Below are 14,177 nucleotides of genomic sequence, written 5' to 3'. Positions count from 1 at the left end.
AAACAATAAAGAGTATTATTCTATATATAATTATGCGTTATATTTTACAATCCTTAAAATCCTCTACTAATCCAGCAGTTTTCAAAGATTACCATTTCTGCCCATTTTAAAGACGAGTAATTTAACCAATATTTAACGTCAACATGCATTTTATAACTTTATCAGATATCTAACATTATTGTTATTTATAATCGTATCAACTGTGCAAGGTCATTAGCCAGTCTAACATTATTATTTCGCGATAATACAGTGAAAAAGTGTGCGATACTTTAGCACGTGCGAAAGTAAAAAAATAAGAAGACATGTTTAACAAAAGTCTCGTGTTGTGTTTATTATCCTATGAATGAGAAGATGTTACATGTTATCGAGTAGAGAAAGTAGAAGAAAACAAGTACAGCTAAACTAACAACGACGTAATGTAATGTCATCAAATATCGATATTTCTTCATTGTCGCCGGTGTCGGCTGTGGTGGTTCGTTCAGTAGTTTTCGTAACATGATGTAATTCTTATTTATATAACTATACCAGTTTATCGTTGATAAATCAAAACGAAATTCTTTTAAATCGGTCTCATCCATACGTGCTAAAATCTTCTTCGTATTATCTGTTTTTATATGTCGATCAGGTATTAGAAATTTTTTCCCGTCTATGTAATTTAAAAGTGCCTTTTTCATCAGCCTTGTAAACCTACGTGCAAACAAATACCATTTATTATTATTATTAGTAGTAGTAGTATCATTTTAGGATGATATTAGGTTGTCCGAAATATGTCTTTCTTTTACAGACACGTCTTTTACAACGATACATCTTTATACAAACATGAAATCTAATCGGTCGAACGTTGTGATCCTTATTTTGATAGAACAAAATCGATTATACGTAATTCGATAAAATAATATAAAACGGAAAATGTTGTGCATCCATTATTTCCTTATAAAACGGAAGAATCTTTTCGGACGATCTAATAGTATTGCCTTAAAAGGACGAGTGTACAAATAATCTAATTAAGTATACCATGATCGAACATGGAAGATGTCCTTATCTGAAACTAGAAACTGGAATTTGAAGTTAGGACTTACACTGGCTTCCTCCATCGAAATACGTAGTACGCGTCAACAAGTAAACCAGGAATAACATTAAATAATGTAAGGAGAAAAGCGAAAATATAGACATTGTTAACAAATATCATGAACGGATAGCGGATCATTTCGGACGATGGATATTTGCGTGCATCTGCCACTAAAGTTTTTGTCAGCAGACTGTTCTTAACAGGATTCCAATCGCTACTTGCAAAATTATACACTCGTGGTTCGGACGATTCCCTTTAGAAGAAGGAGAGGTTAATAGAAATATTCATTTTCATCTTAAATGTTTCATTATGTAGAAATGAAAAATACTGTTTACTTATCGATCTTTTGCGTCATTTTAATAGTATAAAATACCTATTTAAGACGTAGTCCCATATCGCTGCTAAAAGGCCATTAGCCGTCATATCAACCGGAATTAGATCCAGACTAGAACCATTCACATCAACCTCAAACACATTAAGGAAACCCGCTCGTACTGCCCTTGCCGCAAGTATTGGACCATTCCTATTTCCGATCCACCCTACGATTGGTTCATTGTGCGCACCTATGACTATTGAAGATATAAATAATACTAGTAAGTAATCTAAATATTCTCAATCTCTGGGATACTTTTAAGCAGGAGTGTAAATACTATAAAGCGATTGACATACTGATGCTAGGTCTGTACACTATACAAGGAAGCGACTTTCTTATGCCAAAAGTCCTGACCAGATCTTCGGCGGTGGCTTTGCTAAAGGGATATAAATTTATCCAGCTTCCTGCGATATCGCGTATCGATGCCTCTGAAAGTCCAGTCTTGGTTTCTTCGTCGACTTTTATCACGTCTTTGATCAGCTTCATATCAGCCGGAGGAGGGTAAAATTTTTCTTCCGTTGTTGTATTATAAGGATTAGAATATGCGGTCGAAACGTAAGCGAATACCTCCAAGCGAGAGCACTCCGTCGCTAGTTCCAATAGCTTTTGCGTGCCAATTACGTTTGTTCGGAAAATATAGGACGGTTTTGCGTCAAAACGCACGTTCGATGCGTTGTGAATTATTATATTCACGTTCTCCAGCAAACGCCGACGATCTTCTGGCGATAAACCTAAGTCGCTTTCCTGTAGATCACCGTAGATCAGCTCGACCTTTTCCATAAAATTCGAATTTGATTCACGTAATGTATCAAATATCTGTAAATAGTACGAGGATATATGAATTATTTTGTAATTGCAATTATATAGCTGATTTATTTATAATTGTTTTTAATAATGTCATGCGCGTAGAAGTTATACCACAGACTAGATCCTGTGTTTCGTCTATTTTAATTTAGCACTAAATAATTTCATTGTAACAGTTGTTACTTTTTGGACTTCAGCTTGAAAAGCAGGTAGTTTTAACGAATGCTACTTTTTTTTTTACAAATGTTAAATGATTTTCTTCAATATTATTATCACCGTCTAGTGTCATGTAGTTCTTTGTAGTTCTTTGATATTGTATCTCAGTTACTCTACTTACATTATTTGCAAAGCATTTTTCCAATCGCTCTTTAACTTCCATGTTCTTTTTCTCTCGAATCATAACGTAAATCTTACTGATTTCAGTACATGTGCGCAGGATTTTTTCCAAAATGATGGTGCCAAGGTAACCAGTGCATCCGGTAAGCAGTATCTGTTTGCCAGCATAAAATCTCCGTATCTGACTTCCGCAATTTTTCTTTTCTTCGCTTAGTTGTCGATTTCCTTCTCGTTTAATCATTTTTTCCTCTTTTCTTACCAATTTTATCACTTCGGCTTCTTTAAAGATGATATAGTCACACTGACTGAATGATGCTAAATTTACTTATTCAGCTTCTAATACAGTTGAATTGTATAACAGCAATTACTAATAAATAGATGTAATAATTGAGCTACGTTCGGTCACGATATACGAGGATCCGACGTGTGGAAAGATTATGCAGTGATAAAGCAATTTCGCAAATCTTTTATAGACTGTGATTTACAATTCTAATACCATAAAATGATAATAAATCATATATTTCCAGAAACCGAACAATTACAGCTATGTGTAGTGTTGCGATGTGCATATCATAAATTAAGTATCTCGATTACGTGCGTACATTATACCGACATTTCAAATGAAGGATTTGAAAGAAACATTTCCAAAAAACTTGCAGTAGCGTGATTATGTGATCTGATCTACTGTTATATATAACCATATATATATATATATATATATATATATATATATATATATATATATATATATATATATATATATATATATATATACTATATATACTATATATATATATTACTAGTATATACTATATATATATATATATATATAGTATATATAAGTTAAAATATCATAGTTAACATATCTCGTGATTATATTTAGAATGAAAACATTTCCTATTTGTAGTAGTTGTGATTCCTACTGTAGTAGCTAAAATTTATACTATATTAATATATAGTACGATATCATACAGAATATTTAAGTTGTTTAAAAGTTATTTCAGATGATTATACTTATCGTTATATTAACACATTACGAACGGTACGCCGTGAAATATATTTCACCATAATCCCCGATTAGTTTTTTCAAACATAATGTTTATAAAATAAAAACGTCGATTCATGTTTCCCGTCCTTAATATTTATGAAATAAATGTTAATTTTCATATCTGGCTTGGTGCTCTGTTTATTTCTCGTTGTTCTTCCGTTATTTCTTCTCTTCCACAATTTTTCTGATGGCATTATGTTTCTGCAACCATGAACTATTGAACTATAACAACTGAATAATAAGTGTTAGCTGTACATAGTCATCAAACTGATTTAATCTGATTTTAATCAACTTTGCAGAAACCAAAGTTCGCATTGACTAACAATAACTCGATTAAATATATATTTTAGTTGCAAAAAATATTGGCTCGCACACATTTTTCTTATTTTTCTTCATAGCTTAAATTACTACTTGAAATGTTTAGAAATAAAGACGGATCATAATTAAAGCGAGAATACCGAGATAATTTTATGAACGATGTACTTCCTCTAAAAACGTATATAAAAGACATATAACACGATAGATGCCAATAATTTGTTAAAAAATACATTTCTTGTTGAATGTCCTGCAATCTTTCACGAAATCTGATCTGTTACACATTATACAAAATATTAAACTTGTTCTTACCTTCACGTTATTTTTCTCTCCTCTTAAATCGACCTAATTGCATAAATGTTTGCAAAATTTGCAAACAGTTTCGTTATTACACGAAAGCAGATACGAGTAGGCAATTATCTCGTATCAAAAATTGTATGACCTGTTTTCTAAAAAAAAAGGTTTTATCACATTAGTTATTAGAATAAAGAAATAAAAATAAATTCATCCTAATGAACTTTATACGTATTGCAACATTTTGGTTCCGTATTTATTTTTTTCTATTTTGTTATAATAGTATATTTCTTTTCTTGACTTACTTGACACGAAAACATCTATTGAACAAAATAACTTAATTGTACAATATCTTAATTTGTACATCACATTTCTATCGTTAGGATATCCAATGTAAATAATGTACAATGTAAAATATTATTTAATGTTTTACATAGAAATTTTGTAAATATTCTGAAATCATGATTTTAGATTCAATTTAGTAATATTTTCAAACAATCAAAATTCGTTCTTTTCTAAAAGAACTGATTCTAGTAACATAAAATCTAGTTAGCCACAGTATCTTCAATTAGAAAAAAAATGGTGAAGTTGGCAGCAAACATTTGGGAATATTTTAGTAATTTAGTTTGGTAACATTAATTGACGATCAACTCTTACGAGTGTGCGCTGTAACTTCATTCGTTCGGCGACAATGGCGGCAGACCTTGATCAGCTTCAACAGCTTTTAAACACACTTCTTAGCACGGATAATGATACCAGAAAACAAGCAGAGGTGCGTATATACTTCCTAATTTTCATACGCGTATTTTACGTATATCAATTTGCCGAAAAACGTAAATACTAGAAAACGGGATACTTCGTTTCTCGAGCACGTTGCCAACGTGTTGTCAGAATCTGCATGTGGATGCAGTTCGATGGTCATTGCTGTTAAATCACTGTTTTATTTTGGATTTTATTATAAAATACTTTTATGTAGCATTAATACAAACAGTTGCGTGGTAGATACGATTAGTAACTGTAGTGAATACTGACAAGTGTTTAGAACAACCTAATAAAATCCAAAATGGTGTCGCGCGGTAGCATGCACCCCTCGAACCTTTTACGTAGGTCCGTGTCACTTTCAACGTGATACGAATGCACGTTTTAACCAAAGTTTTTTACGATTTTTCACAATGTTTATATAATTTTGTTATAATACTAGGAAACAAAACAGTCTAATTTGAAACTAAATAACATGTAATATATAGCTCAATTACCTAGAAGGATTCATAATTTCTATATTTCGCTTTCCCGCCTACACGCGTTCATTTTCTACTGGAATTCCGGCATTTCTGGACCTGTTTGAATCATGAAGAAATACCTTCTTTCAGACGAACGTTCTTAATCTTTCATGCATTTATAGCTATATTAAGATAGTTACTAAAAGTAAATTATAATATTTCCAATTTTCTTATTGTGTATTTAGCACACGTGTATATAGTAGAACATTAAAAAAACGTGTCATTATCAGGCACCATGTGCTTCTTTTTCTTTAAAGTTTTTTTCTTGGTAATTATTAACTATTAACGTATATAGCATAGGTCACTAAATAACTACCGTAATTTCTCATTAACATTAAGTTATAAATGCAGCAGTAATTATTAAACATGAATGAATATTTTATTAATATAATAAGTTATCTTTTCCTTTTTAAAGCCGAAAAGTCTATTTGTGACAAATTAGATTATGTAATAAATGTGTATACATACCTATATGTATATATATTTCATATTATAGGAGGCATACAACAACCTCCCAGTGGATAGTAAGGTGACATTTCTTTTAAGCTCCTTGTGCAATGCCACCCTTACAGAAGAAATGCGTGCTATGGCTGCCGTCTTGCTACGTCGACTATTTGCTTCTGAATTTATGGATTTTTATCCTAAAGTAATTATGCCTTTCTTGTATTTATTTTAAATAGAATATTTATCTTTTATGAAAATGGAAGAAGGCTTGTTACATTTAAAACAAAATTTTTTTATTTGGAATAAATACATTTTTTACATTTTTATATGAATGTATGAGATATTGTTCTACTCTTACTACTGTCACATATAGCAAATTGTTGACTAAAATAATTTCTAATCATATAATACTTTCTGTAGTTTATGCCAGCAACTACTGCCAATAATAAAGTGACCTATTGTACGTCATGAACTATAAACCTACTTCACTTATTAAATCGATATTATTTGTATAAAATATAATATATATATACATATATATATATTATATATATAATGGAGCATTTAACAAGTACTAAACAGAATGTGTTAAAAGTACCTAATAAAATAATTTTTAGATGTTTACTACATGTGTATAAAACTTGAAAAATATAGTTTAAATAAAACAATACAGCCTTAAAATATCTTATAACTTTTAAGTTCTAGTTCTCCTAACGAAAGATATTGAAGTTTCTATGTATGTCTTTCAGATTTAATCTATGTTTGTTTGAATAAATGTCCCAACAACTTATCAAAATTGCAGCTAATTTCATTACAAAATATACATTGATTTGCATAAAATATGTCCATTGCTAGGACATAGATTAAATTTAAAACATCAAATAACGGACAATTTATAATATTAGCTTTAAACTTATTATTATAATAAACATCAGAAATATTTTGCATGAAGTATTCCAATAATTAGTTACACACGTGTCATATAGTATACAATTTACTTTTCATAATGTATATAACATCAGCGTCTTTGTGTACTTGTGGAAATACAGTTGTTATATAAATATATTTTTGCCTAGATTCCACCAGAAGCACAAGCTCAATTAAGAGAGCAAATTTTATTATCTGTTCAAAGTGAACAGACTGAGACTATTCGACGTAAAGTTTGCGAAGTTGCAGCTGAAGTTGCACGAAATTTAATTGATGAAGATGGTAATAATCAGTGGCCAGAATTTCTGCAGTTCTTATTCCAATGTGCAAATAGTCCTATACCAGCATTGAAAGAAAATGCTCTTCGAATGTTCACGTAAGTTTATCGTATTTGTACCGTAAAAATAATGCCATTTTAGATTATAATTTGTATAATATAAATCATACATATTTCAAATATATAGATCCGTCCCTGGTGTATTTGGAAATCAACAAGCTAATTACCTTGATCTTATTAAACAAATGTTGCAGCAATCTATCATGGACTCTGCAAATTATGAGGTAATGTAAAACATATTTTTTTCTGCATGTAGATGTAAATTCATTTTATATTTTCAACATTTCATATGGAAGAATGATACACAGGATACAAATAGCTAAGTTCCTCGTCATAATTTCTTCCTATAAGAAGATTGCCTTCTGATGACTGTAACTTGTTAAGTTTTAATTTACAGACAGATACGGGGCATACAAAAATTAACTGAAATTTTGTTTACTCTATATTATCTGTATCATTTTTTATTAATTCATATGTTATTACATAGAATCACAATATCTTTTATTTCATAAATTTTATTTCAATGGTATAATAATCGATGATATTTACTATAGGTCAGATTTCAAGCAGTAAGAGCAATTGGAGCCTTTATCGTTCTTCATGATAAAGAAGACAATATACAGAATCATTTCTCAGAATTACTACCAGCAATTGTACAAGTAATTGCTCAATCGGTAGAAAAACAAACAGATGATGCTCTTTTAAAAGTTTTGATCGATTTAGCGGAATCAACACCCAAATTTTTGAGATTACAATTAGAGACTATAATGGAAATGTGTATGAAGATATTTTCAAATGATGATATGATTGATTCATGGAGACAATTAGCATTGGAAGTATTAGTTACACTTGCAGAAACTGCTCCTGCAATGGTACGTAAAGTTGGTGGAAAATATATTGCGTCTCTAGTACCATTGGTGCTAAAAATGATGACAGATATACAAGAAGATGAAAAATGGAGTTTTTCGGATGAAATTGTTGAAGATGACAATGACAGTAATAATGTCGTTGCTGAAAGTGCTTTAGACAGATTAGCATGTGGTTTAGGTGGTAAAACTATGTTGCCACAAATTGTACAGAATATTCCGTCGATGTTAAATAACAGTGACTGGAAGTATAGGTAAATATTTTAAAAATATTTTGATTTAATTTCAATACTTGTAATTATCACAGAATAGTCAGCAATTGTGTATTTCGTGCATATAATTGCGTTACATCTGTGATAGAGCAATCATCGGGATTATTCTCAATTTTGTCTATCGTTTTGATATATGAAGTTCGAGATTCTCGATGGGTGTTCTTAAATAAGAGAGTTGATAGTAATGTTTCAATATTACTGTCATAGGCATGGAACAAACATTTATATTTTCAAAAATCTACTAAGTATAGCTTATGAAATTATAGTAATAAATGTTACCAAAAATTTATTTCGTAGGCATGCTGCTCTTATGGCAATATCAGCTGTTGGTGAAGGTTGTCATAAACAAATGGAAGTAATATTACCTCAAATCATGGATGGAGTTATACAATATTTACAAGATCCTGTAAGTTTGGTCATAATGAAATCCTTTTTAAACGCCATGAATCGAGTCAGCAGTTATATTTAGGACATAAATATAATAGCGTTACGTTCATGGTAGAGTACAACGAAGGATTTGGTATTTATACATTGTCGTTCTGACAGTATGTTTATTAATATACTTCCTTCGAAGTTCTCGGGAGAGAGTTGGTTATTTATTATTAAATAACCATAGTCATGCAACACACACTCCATATGTAATACGTATACATCATGTTTATCTATTGCACGAGATCACCCTTTCTTGTTTATTGATTACATACTTTTTCTAGCATCCTCGTGTAAGATACGCAGCTTGTAATGCAGTAGGTCAAATGTCAACTGATTTTGCACCTGTATTCGAAAAAAAATTTCATGACAAAGTCATTCCTGGATTATTAATGGTGTTGGATGATAATGCGAATCCAAGAGTTCAGGCTCATGCCGGTGCAGCCCTCGTAAACTTCAGTGAAGATTGCCCAAAAAATATATTAACACCATATTTAGATGCTATTATGGCTAAATTGGAGTCGATTCTTACTGCTAAATTTCAAGAGTTAGTTGAGAAAGGCACTAAACTTGTCCTTGAACAAGTAAGCATATTGATTATATATAGTCAAATTAGAATAGTGCATGTATAAATGTAAACTATTATTATTTTCCTTATAGGTAGTTACAACTATAGCATCTGTTGCTGATACATGTGAAGAACAGTTTGTAACATATTATGATAGATTAATGCCATGTCTAAAATACATTATTCAAAATGCTAATCAACAAGAACATAAAATGTTACGTGGTAAAACCATTGAATGTGTGAGTCTTATAGGACTTGCAGTAGGACCTGAAAAGGTATAATAAATATGATATAATATTAAATCTATTGACAAATTATAATAAAATATTTTAATGTTACTTTTTTATAAAATTGTTATATAACTAAACCTTTTATGGTTTTATAGTTTATTGCAGACGCTAGTGAAGTTATGGATATGTTATTAAAAACACATTCAGAAGGAGATCTTCCAGATGATGATCCACAAACTAGTTATTTAATATCTGCGTGGGCTCGAATTTGCAAAATTCTTGGTATGAAGTTTAAGCTTTTATATTTTATTAAACTTCTATCTGAACTGGTAAAATGTTGATCTTAGTATGTTAAGATATATTTAAATAGTAAAAATTAATTTCTTTAGGTAAACAATTTGAGCAATATTTACCATTGGTAATGGGTCCAGTTTTACGTACAGCAGCTATGAAACCTGAAGTAGCTGTACTAGATAACGAAGATATGGAAGGTCTAGAAGATGTTGATTGGGAATTCATCTCTCTTGGTGAACAACAAAACTTCGGAATTAAAACTGCTGGCTTAGAAGACAAAGCTTCCGCCTGCGAAATGTTAGTTTGCTATGCACGTGAATTAAAGGAAGGTTTTGCAGATTATGCAGAGGAAGTAGTACGGCTAATGGTTCCTCTGTTGAAATTTTATTTTCATGATGGTGTTCGAACAGCAGCTGCTGCAAGTTTACCATATCTTCTAGATTGTGCAAAAATAAAAGGTTAATTAATAATTGTCCAAAATAATTAATTGCTCACATTATAATTCATTCTTTGTATTATAACTACGAGTAATAACTGAATTACAGGTCCACAATATCTTGAAGGGATGTGGGCGTATATCTGTCCCGACCTCTTGAAAGCAATTGATACAGAACCTGAACCTGAAGTTCTGCTAGAAATATTATATTCGTTGGCTAAATGTATCGAAACCCTCGGTGCCGGTTGTTTAGGAGCACAACCCATGGCTGAATTGTTACGTATATTAGATAAATTACTTAATAAACATTTTGAAAGAGCAGTAGCTAGATTGGAGAAACGTAAAGATGAAGATTACGATGAAGTAAGGCTTTGTATAAAGATTTAATATAAAATTTAACTGTTGATGTCAATAGCTTGAAGTTTATATTCACATTATAGGTTGTTGAAGAACAGCTTGCTGATGAAGACAGTGAAGATGTATATACTCTAAGCAAAATAGCAGACATTTTACACGCATTGTTTACTACTCATACGTCATCATTCTTCCCTTACTTTGATCAAATTTGTGGACATTTTGTTAAATTGTTAAGCCCCGAAAGACCTTGGTCAGATCATCAATGGGCTTTATGTGTATTTGACGATATAATAGAATTTGCCGGACCCGAATGTGCAAAATATCAAGAATACTTCTTACGACCAATGATACAATACGTATCCGATAAATCAGCAGAAGTAAGACAAGCAGCAGCTTATGGTTGTGGCATTTTAGGGCAGTACGGAGGAGAAGCGTTCGCTCAAGCATGCGCAGAGGCTTTGCCTAGGTTAATGGATGTTATAAACGATCCAGAATCAAGATCACCTGAAAATGTCAATCCTACTGAAAATGCTATATCTGCAGTTACAAAAATTCTTAAATATAATAATAAAGCAATCAATGTTGACGAAATACTACCTTATTGGTAAGGTTTTGATTTTCATATGATAATTTATAAATATTACGCGTAATTAATCAAATATTTCTAAATCTCTTATGTATCACTACAGGGTCTCTTGGCTACCAGTGGTAGAAGACAGAGATGAAGCACCCCATGTTTATGGATATTTATGTGATTTAATCGAAGCAAACCATGTAATAGTTTTAGGACCAAATAATGCAAACTTACCTCGGTTAATAAGTTTCTTTGCAGAAGCATTTTGCCAAAATGTTGTATCGACAGATAATCCTGTTATGGGTAGAATTCTTAGTATTGTTAGGCAAATACAGGTATAAGCAAATGCAACATGAAGAATATTATACAAGATACATTTTTTAATGTAACATATTTACATTCTAAAAAATCTATTTTTTGTTTCAGAACAACGAGTCTATGTTCCAGGCATGCATAAATGCATTAACTGCAGATCAACAACAAGCATTGCATGAGGCACTTCGTGCACAGCCTACTAATTAGCCATTTGCTTTTATTCTCCAACCATAACACTTTAATATAAAACAAAACAAAACAAAACAAAAAACACACAGACATTTGCTTTAATAAAGTTTGTGGAGAAATCACAGATTTTAGGTAGCTACATTATACCTATGGAACAATTTCGCCAGCCTAATTATGAAGAAAAACAATTGTATGTAACTATTTGATATCACTCATATATTTGTTGACTGTATTTCACTAGTAAATACAATAGTTTCTACTACAATAATTTCGTACTATTTGGAATTATTGCAAATTACATACAAGAAAACTTGTACTTGTTATTACTTGATAAAGTGTGATGCGTTACATATAAATCTAACAATATAAAATTCATTAAATCACACAAGTGAGTTCGCACTGACGAAACTTTTTATATTAATTATCTTTGTTTACTTCATAAAAATAACACAATTAAGTAACAAACGGATATGAATTTATTTTTAATATAAAAAGATTAGAACAAAATTACATTTCCCGCCATTGCGAGCCGAGCGATGCTATAATCTTTTTCTCTGTTTTTTTGCTTTTATTCTTTTTCTTAATGCTTTGTAAATTGCATAGTATCTGTAATCATTAACTCCATTTTTATTCTACGAGTATCGAAAAATTAACACTTTTGTCATTGCGATCTCTTCGTCCCAATTATTCTCGTTCTGAAACTACTTTTTTGGCAGAATAATAAAAATGCGAAAAATAGACTGGAAAAACACCAACTCATTGCCATCAAATGATGGCGTAATATATTGTGATTTAGGTATTTTTATTATTAAATTTAGGTACAGTAAATGTTATTTAATAATGATATCGATAATATTACAGCGTTGAAGTTATACGGAACTGTATACGAATGCCTTTAAATGAAACGTAATGAACTGCTCTAAGATGTTTTATGTTTTAGTATAATTATTTGCTAAATTCTAATTCAATGGATTGTATTAGAATGATAAATTTTAATAAATTTAAATAAGTTTTAGTTTAACATAAAACATATTTGATCTTGTAACTTTACAGCTAATTTACATCGATTTGTTACGCTTATTTAGCTGTAATTTTACAGTTTATTATCGCATCATTTAGAAATAAAAGATGACGATGAAATCAAGACATATTACTAAAGCAAGTTCAAAGGAATGAATGCTGGGCATTACGTTTCTTTCAGTTATTGTGTAATGACAATGTGAATTAAGAACAGTGGTGTAAAAAAAAAAGAAAAAAAATGATTGAGTGGAGTAATGTTACAATTTCCTGTTCTCGTTGCTATTTATTTGTACACAATAATTGTCATGGTATTTACTATTGCATGCAGATTTGCAATGGAAAATATATTCCAAGTAAAATCTGCGACTAGTTTCAACAAAATTCCTCCAAAATTTCTTTTATTACGGTATATAAGAGAATAGAATGGTCGGACATTTATTTGTATATATATATATATATATATATATATACAAATCAAAGTATATGAATATTAAAACTAAGTACGTAAAGTTGAATTACGTAAATGTAATTATTGATGATTGGTAGGCACTGCCTTATTAATTATTTCATGAAGACCAACGTAAAGACCTTGTGAAATAGATACAAGCAATGTGCGATTGTAAACATTTCATTAAGAATTATTGAAGGACTGTTTATGCGACATATTGTGACAAAAAAAATGTGGAAGCAAAATCGGTATGAAAAAAGTAAAATTATAATTCTTATAATTATATAGAGATTATTTTAAAGTTATTATTCATTAAAATAAATCTCAGCTTTTTAATTGATTGTTTTGCTTTACCTTTCAAATCATGTATTTTATAAGAAATAGAAATGAAATTTTTACAATGTGAAAAATAATATTGTGTGAAAATAAATCGTAAATGATAATCATCATTACATTACATTACATTTGATTTATGTTAACAGAAAAAAACATAATCAAATCATTGCCTAAATTTTATACATATATAATTTATACTCTAAAGTATAAGATTATTATTAGCAATATAAAAAATCAAATTTAAATCTAGATACGTATTATATAATATCATACATAGAAATGAAAACGGTGATAACGTTAATTTATTTTCATTAAAAAATATCTATTTAATTAAATACCTTTCTGTTTATATATAAATGTACTAAAAGTAAATAAACAAAATATATTCCATGTTTTTTTATATGAAACATTTTATTATATGGTATTTAATAATTATTATGATACATATATAAAGCTAAACGAAAACTTCAAATATGTCTTTGGAAATTACTTCGGACGTAAAATAATCAAATGTAAGTAATACATATATATATATATACATGATCTAATTACTGAGTAATTTTCCCTTACGATTTTATCAGAATTTAGATACTACGTCTATTACTTCAATCTCTTC

At 30.1% G+C, this 14,177-nt stretch overlaps 2 protein-coding genes and 1 non-coding gene across 3 annotated transcripts; 2 read left to right on the top strand and 1 right to left on the bottom strand.

The window, feature by feature from the left end:
- Positions 1 to 305: 305 nt before the first annotated feature.
- LOC117211787 (fatty acyl-CoA reductase wat-like) lies at positions 306 to 2,823 on the bottom strand. The gene is made up of 5 exons (XM_033456002.1): positions 2,584 to 2,823; positions 1,739 to 2,258; positions 1,443 to 1,638; positions 1,080 to 1,322; positions 306 to 687 (listed from the first exon to the last, which is right to left on the bottom strand). Exons 1-5 carry the CDS (start codon positions 2,821 to 2,823, stop codon positions 333 to 335), a joined length of 1,554 nt encoding a protein of 517 aa, XP_033311893.1. The 3' UTR covers positions 306 to 332.
- A 2,042-nt stretch (positions 2,824 to 4,865) lies between these two features.
- On the top strand, positions 4,866 to 13,457 carry LOC117211796 (importin-5). Its single transcript, XM_033456016.1, has 14 exons — positions 4,866 to 5,011; positions 6,016 to 6,165; positions 7,040 to 7,266; positions 7,355 to 7,451; positions 7,782 to 8,347; positions 8,663 to 8,771; positions 9,079 to 9,378; positions 9,455 to 9,637; positions 9,748 to 9,874; positions 9,982 to 10,344; positions 10,432 to 10,685; positions 10,763 to 11,283; positions 11,369 to 11,588; positions 11,680 to 13,457. The coding sequence occupies exons 1-14, from the start codon at positions 4,931 to 4,933 to the stop codon at positions 11,773 to 11,775; spliced, it is 3,294 nt and encodes a 1,097-aa protein (XP_033311907.1). The 5' UTR covers positions 4,866 to 4,930; the 3' UTR covers positions 11,776 to 13,457.
- On the top strand, positions 7,518 to 7,645 carry LOC117211819. The gene has a single exon (XR_004488354.1).
- Positions 13,458 to 14,177: the final 720 nt, after the last annotated feature.

This window comes from Bombus bifarius, unplaced genomic scaffold, assembly GCF_011952205.1.
Source record: "Bombus bifarius isolate JDL3187 unplaced genomic scaffold, Bbif_JDL3187 scf7180000008244, whole genome shotgun sequence".
In the NCBI taxonomy this organism is placed as follows: domain Eukaryota; kingdom Metazoa; phylum Arthropoda; class Insecta; order Hymenoptera; family Apidae; genus Bombus; species Bombus bifarius.
This window is presented reverse-complemented; position numbering and strand designations above follow the sequence as displayed.

Excerpts from the sequence above, each read along its gene's own strand:
- LOC117211787 (XM_033456002.1), bottom strand. The coding sequence starts at position 2,823 with ATGATTAAACGAGAAGGAAATCGACAACTAAGCGAAGAAAAGAAAAAT. Across the intron at positions 1,639-1,738 it reads AGTGTACAGACCTAGCATCA|TCATAGGTGCGCACAATGAA; the intron begins GTATGTCAATCG and ends TATCTTCAATAG. Across the intron at positions 1,323-1,442 it reads TGGGACTACGTCTTAAATAG|GGAATCGTCCGAACCACGAG; the intron begins GTATTTTATACT and ends CTTCTTCTAAAG.
- LOC117211796 (XM_033456016.1), top strand. The coding sequence starts at position 4,931 with ATGGCGGCAGACCTTGATCAGCTTCAACAGCTTTTAAACACACTTCTT. Across the intron at positions 6,166-7,039 it reads TTATGGATTTTTATCCTAAA|ATTCCACCAGAAGCACAAGC; the intron begins GTAATTATGCCT and ends ATTTTTGCCTAG. Across the intron at positions 7,452-7,781 it reads TGGACTCTGCAAATTATGAG|GTCAGATTTCAAGCAGTAAG; the intron begins GTAATGTAAAAC and ends TATTTACTATAG.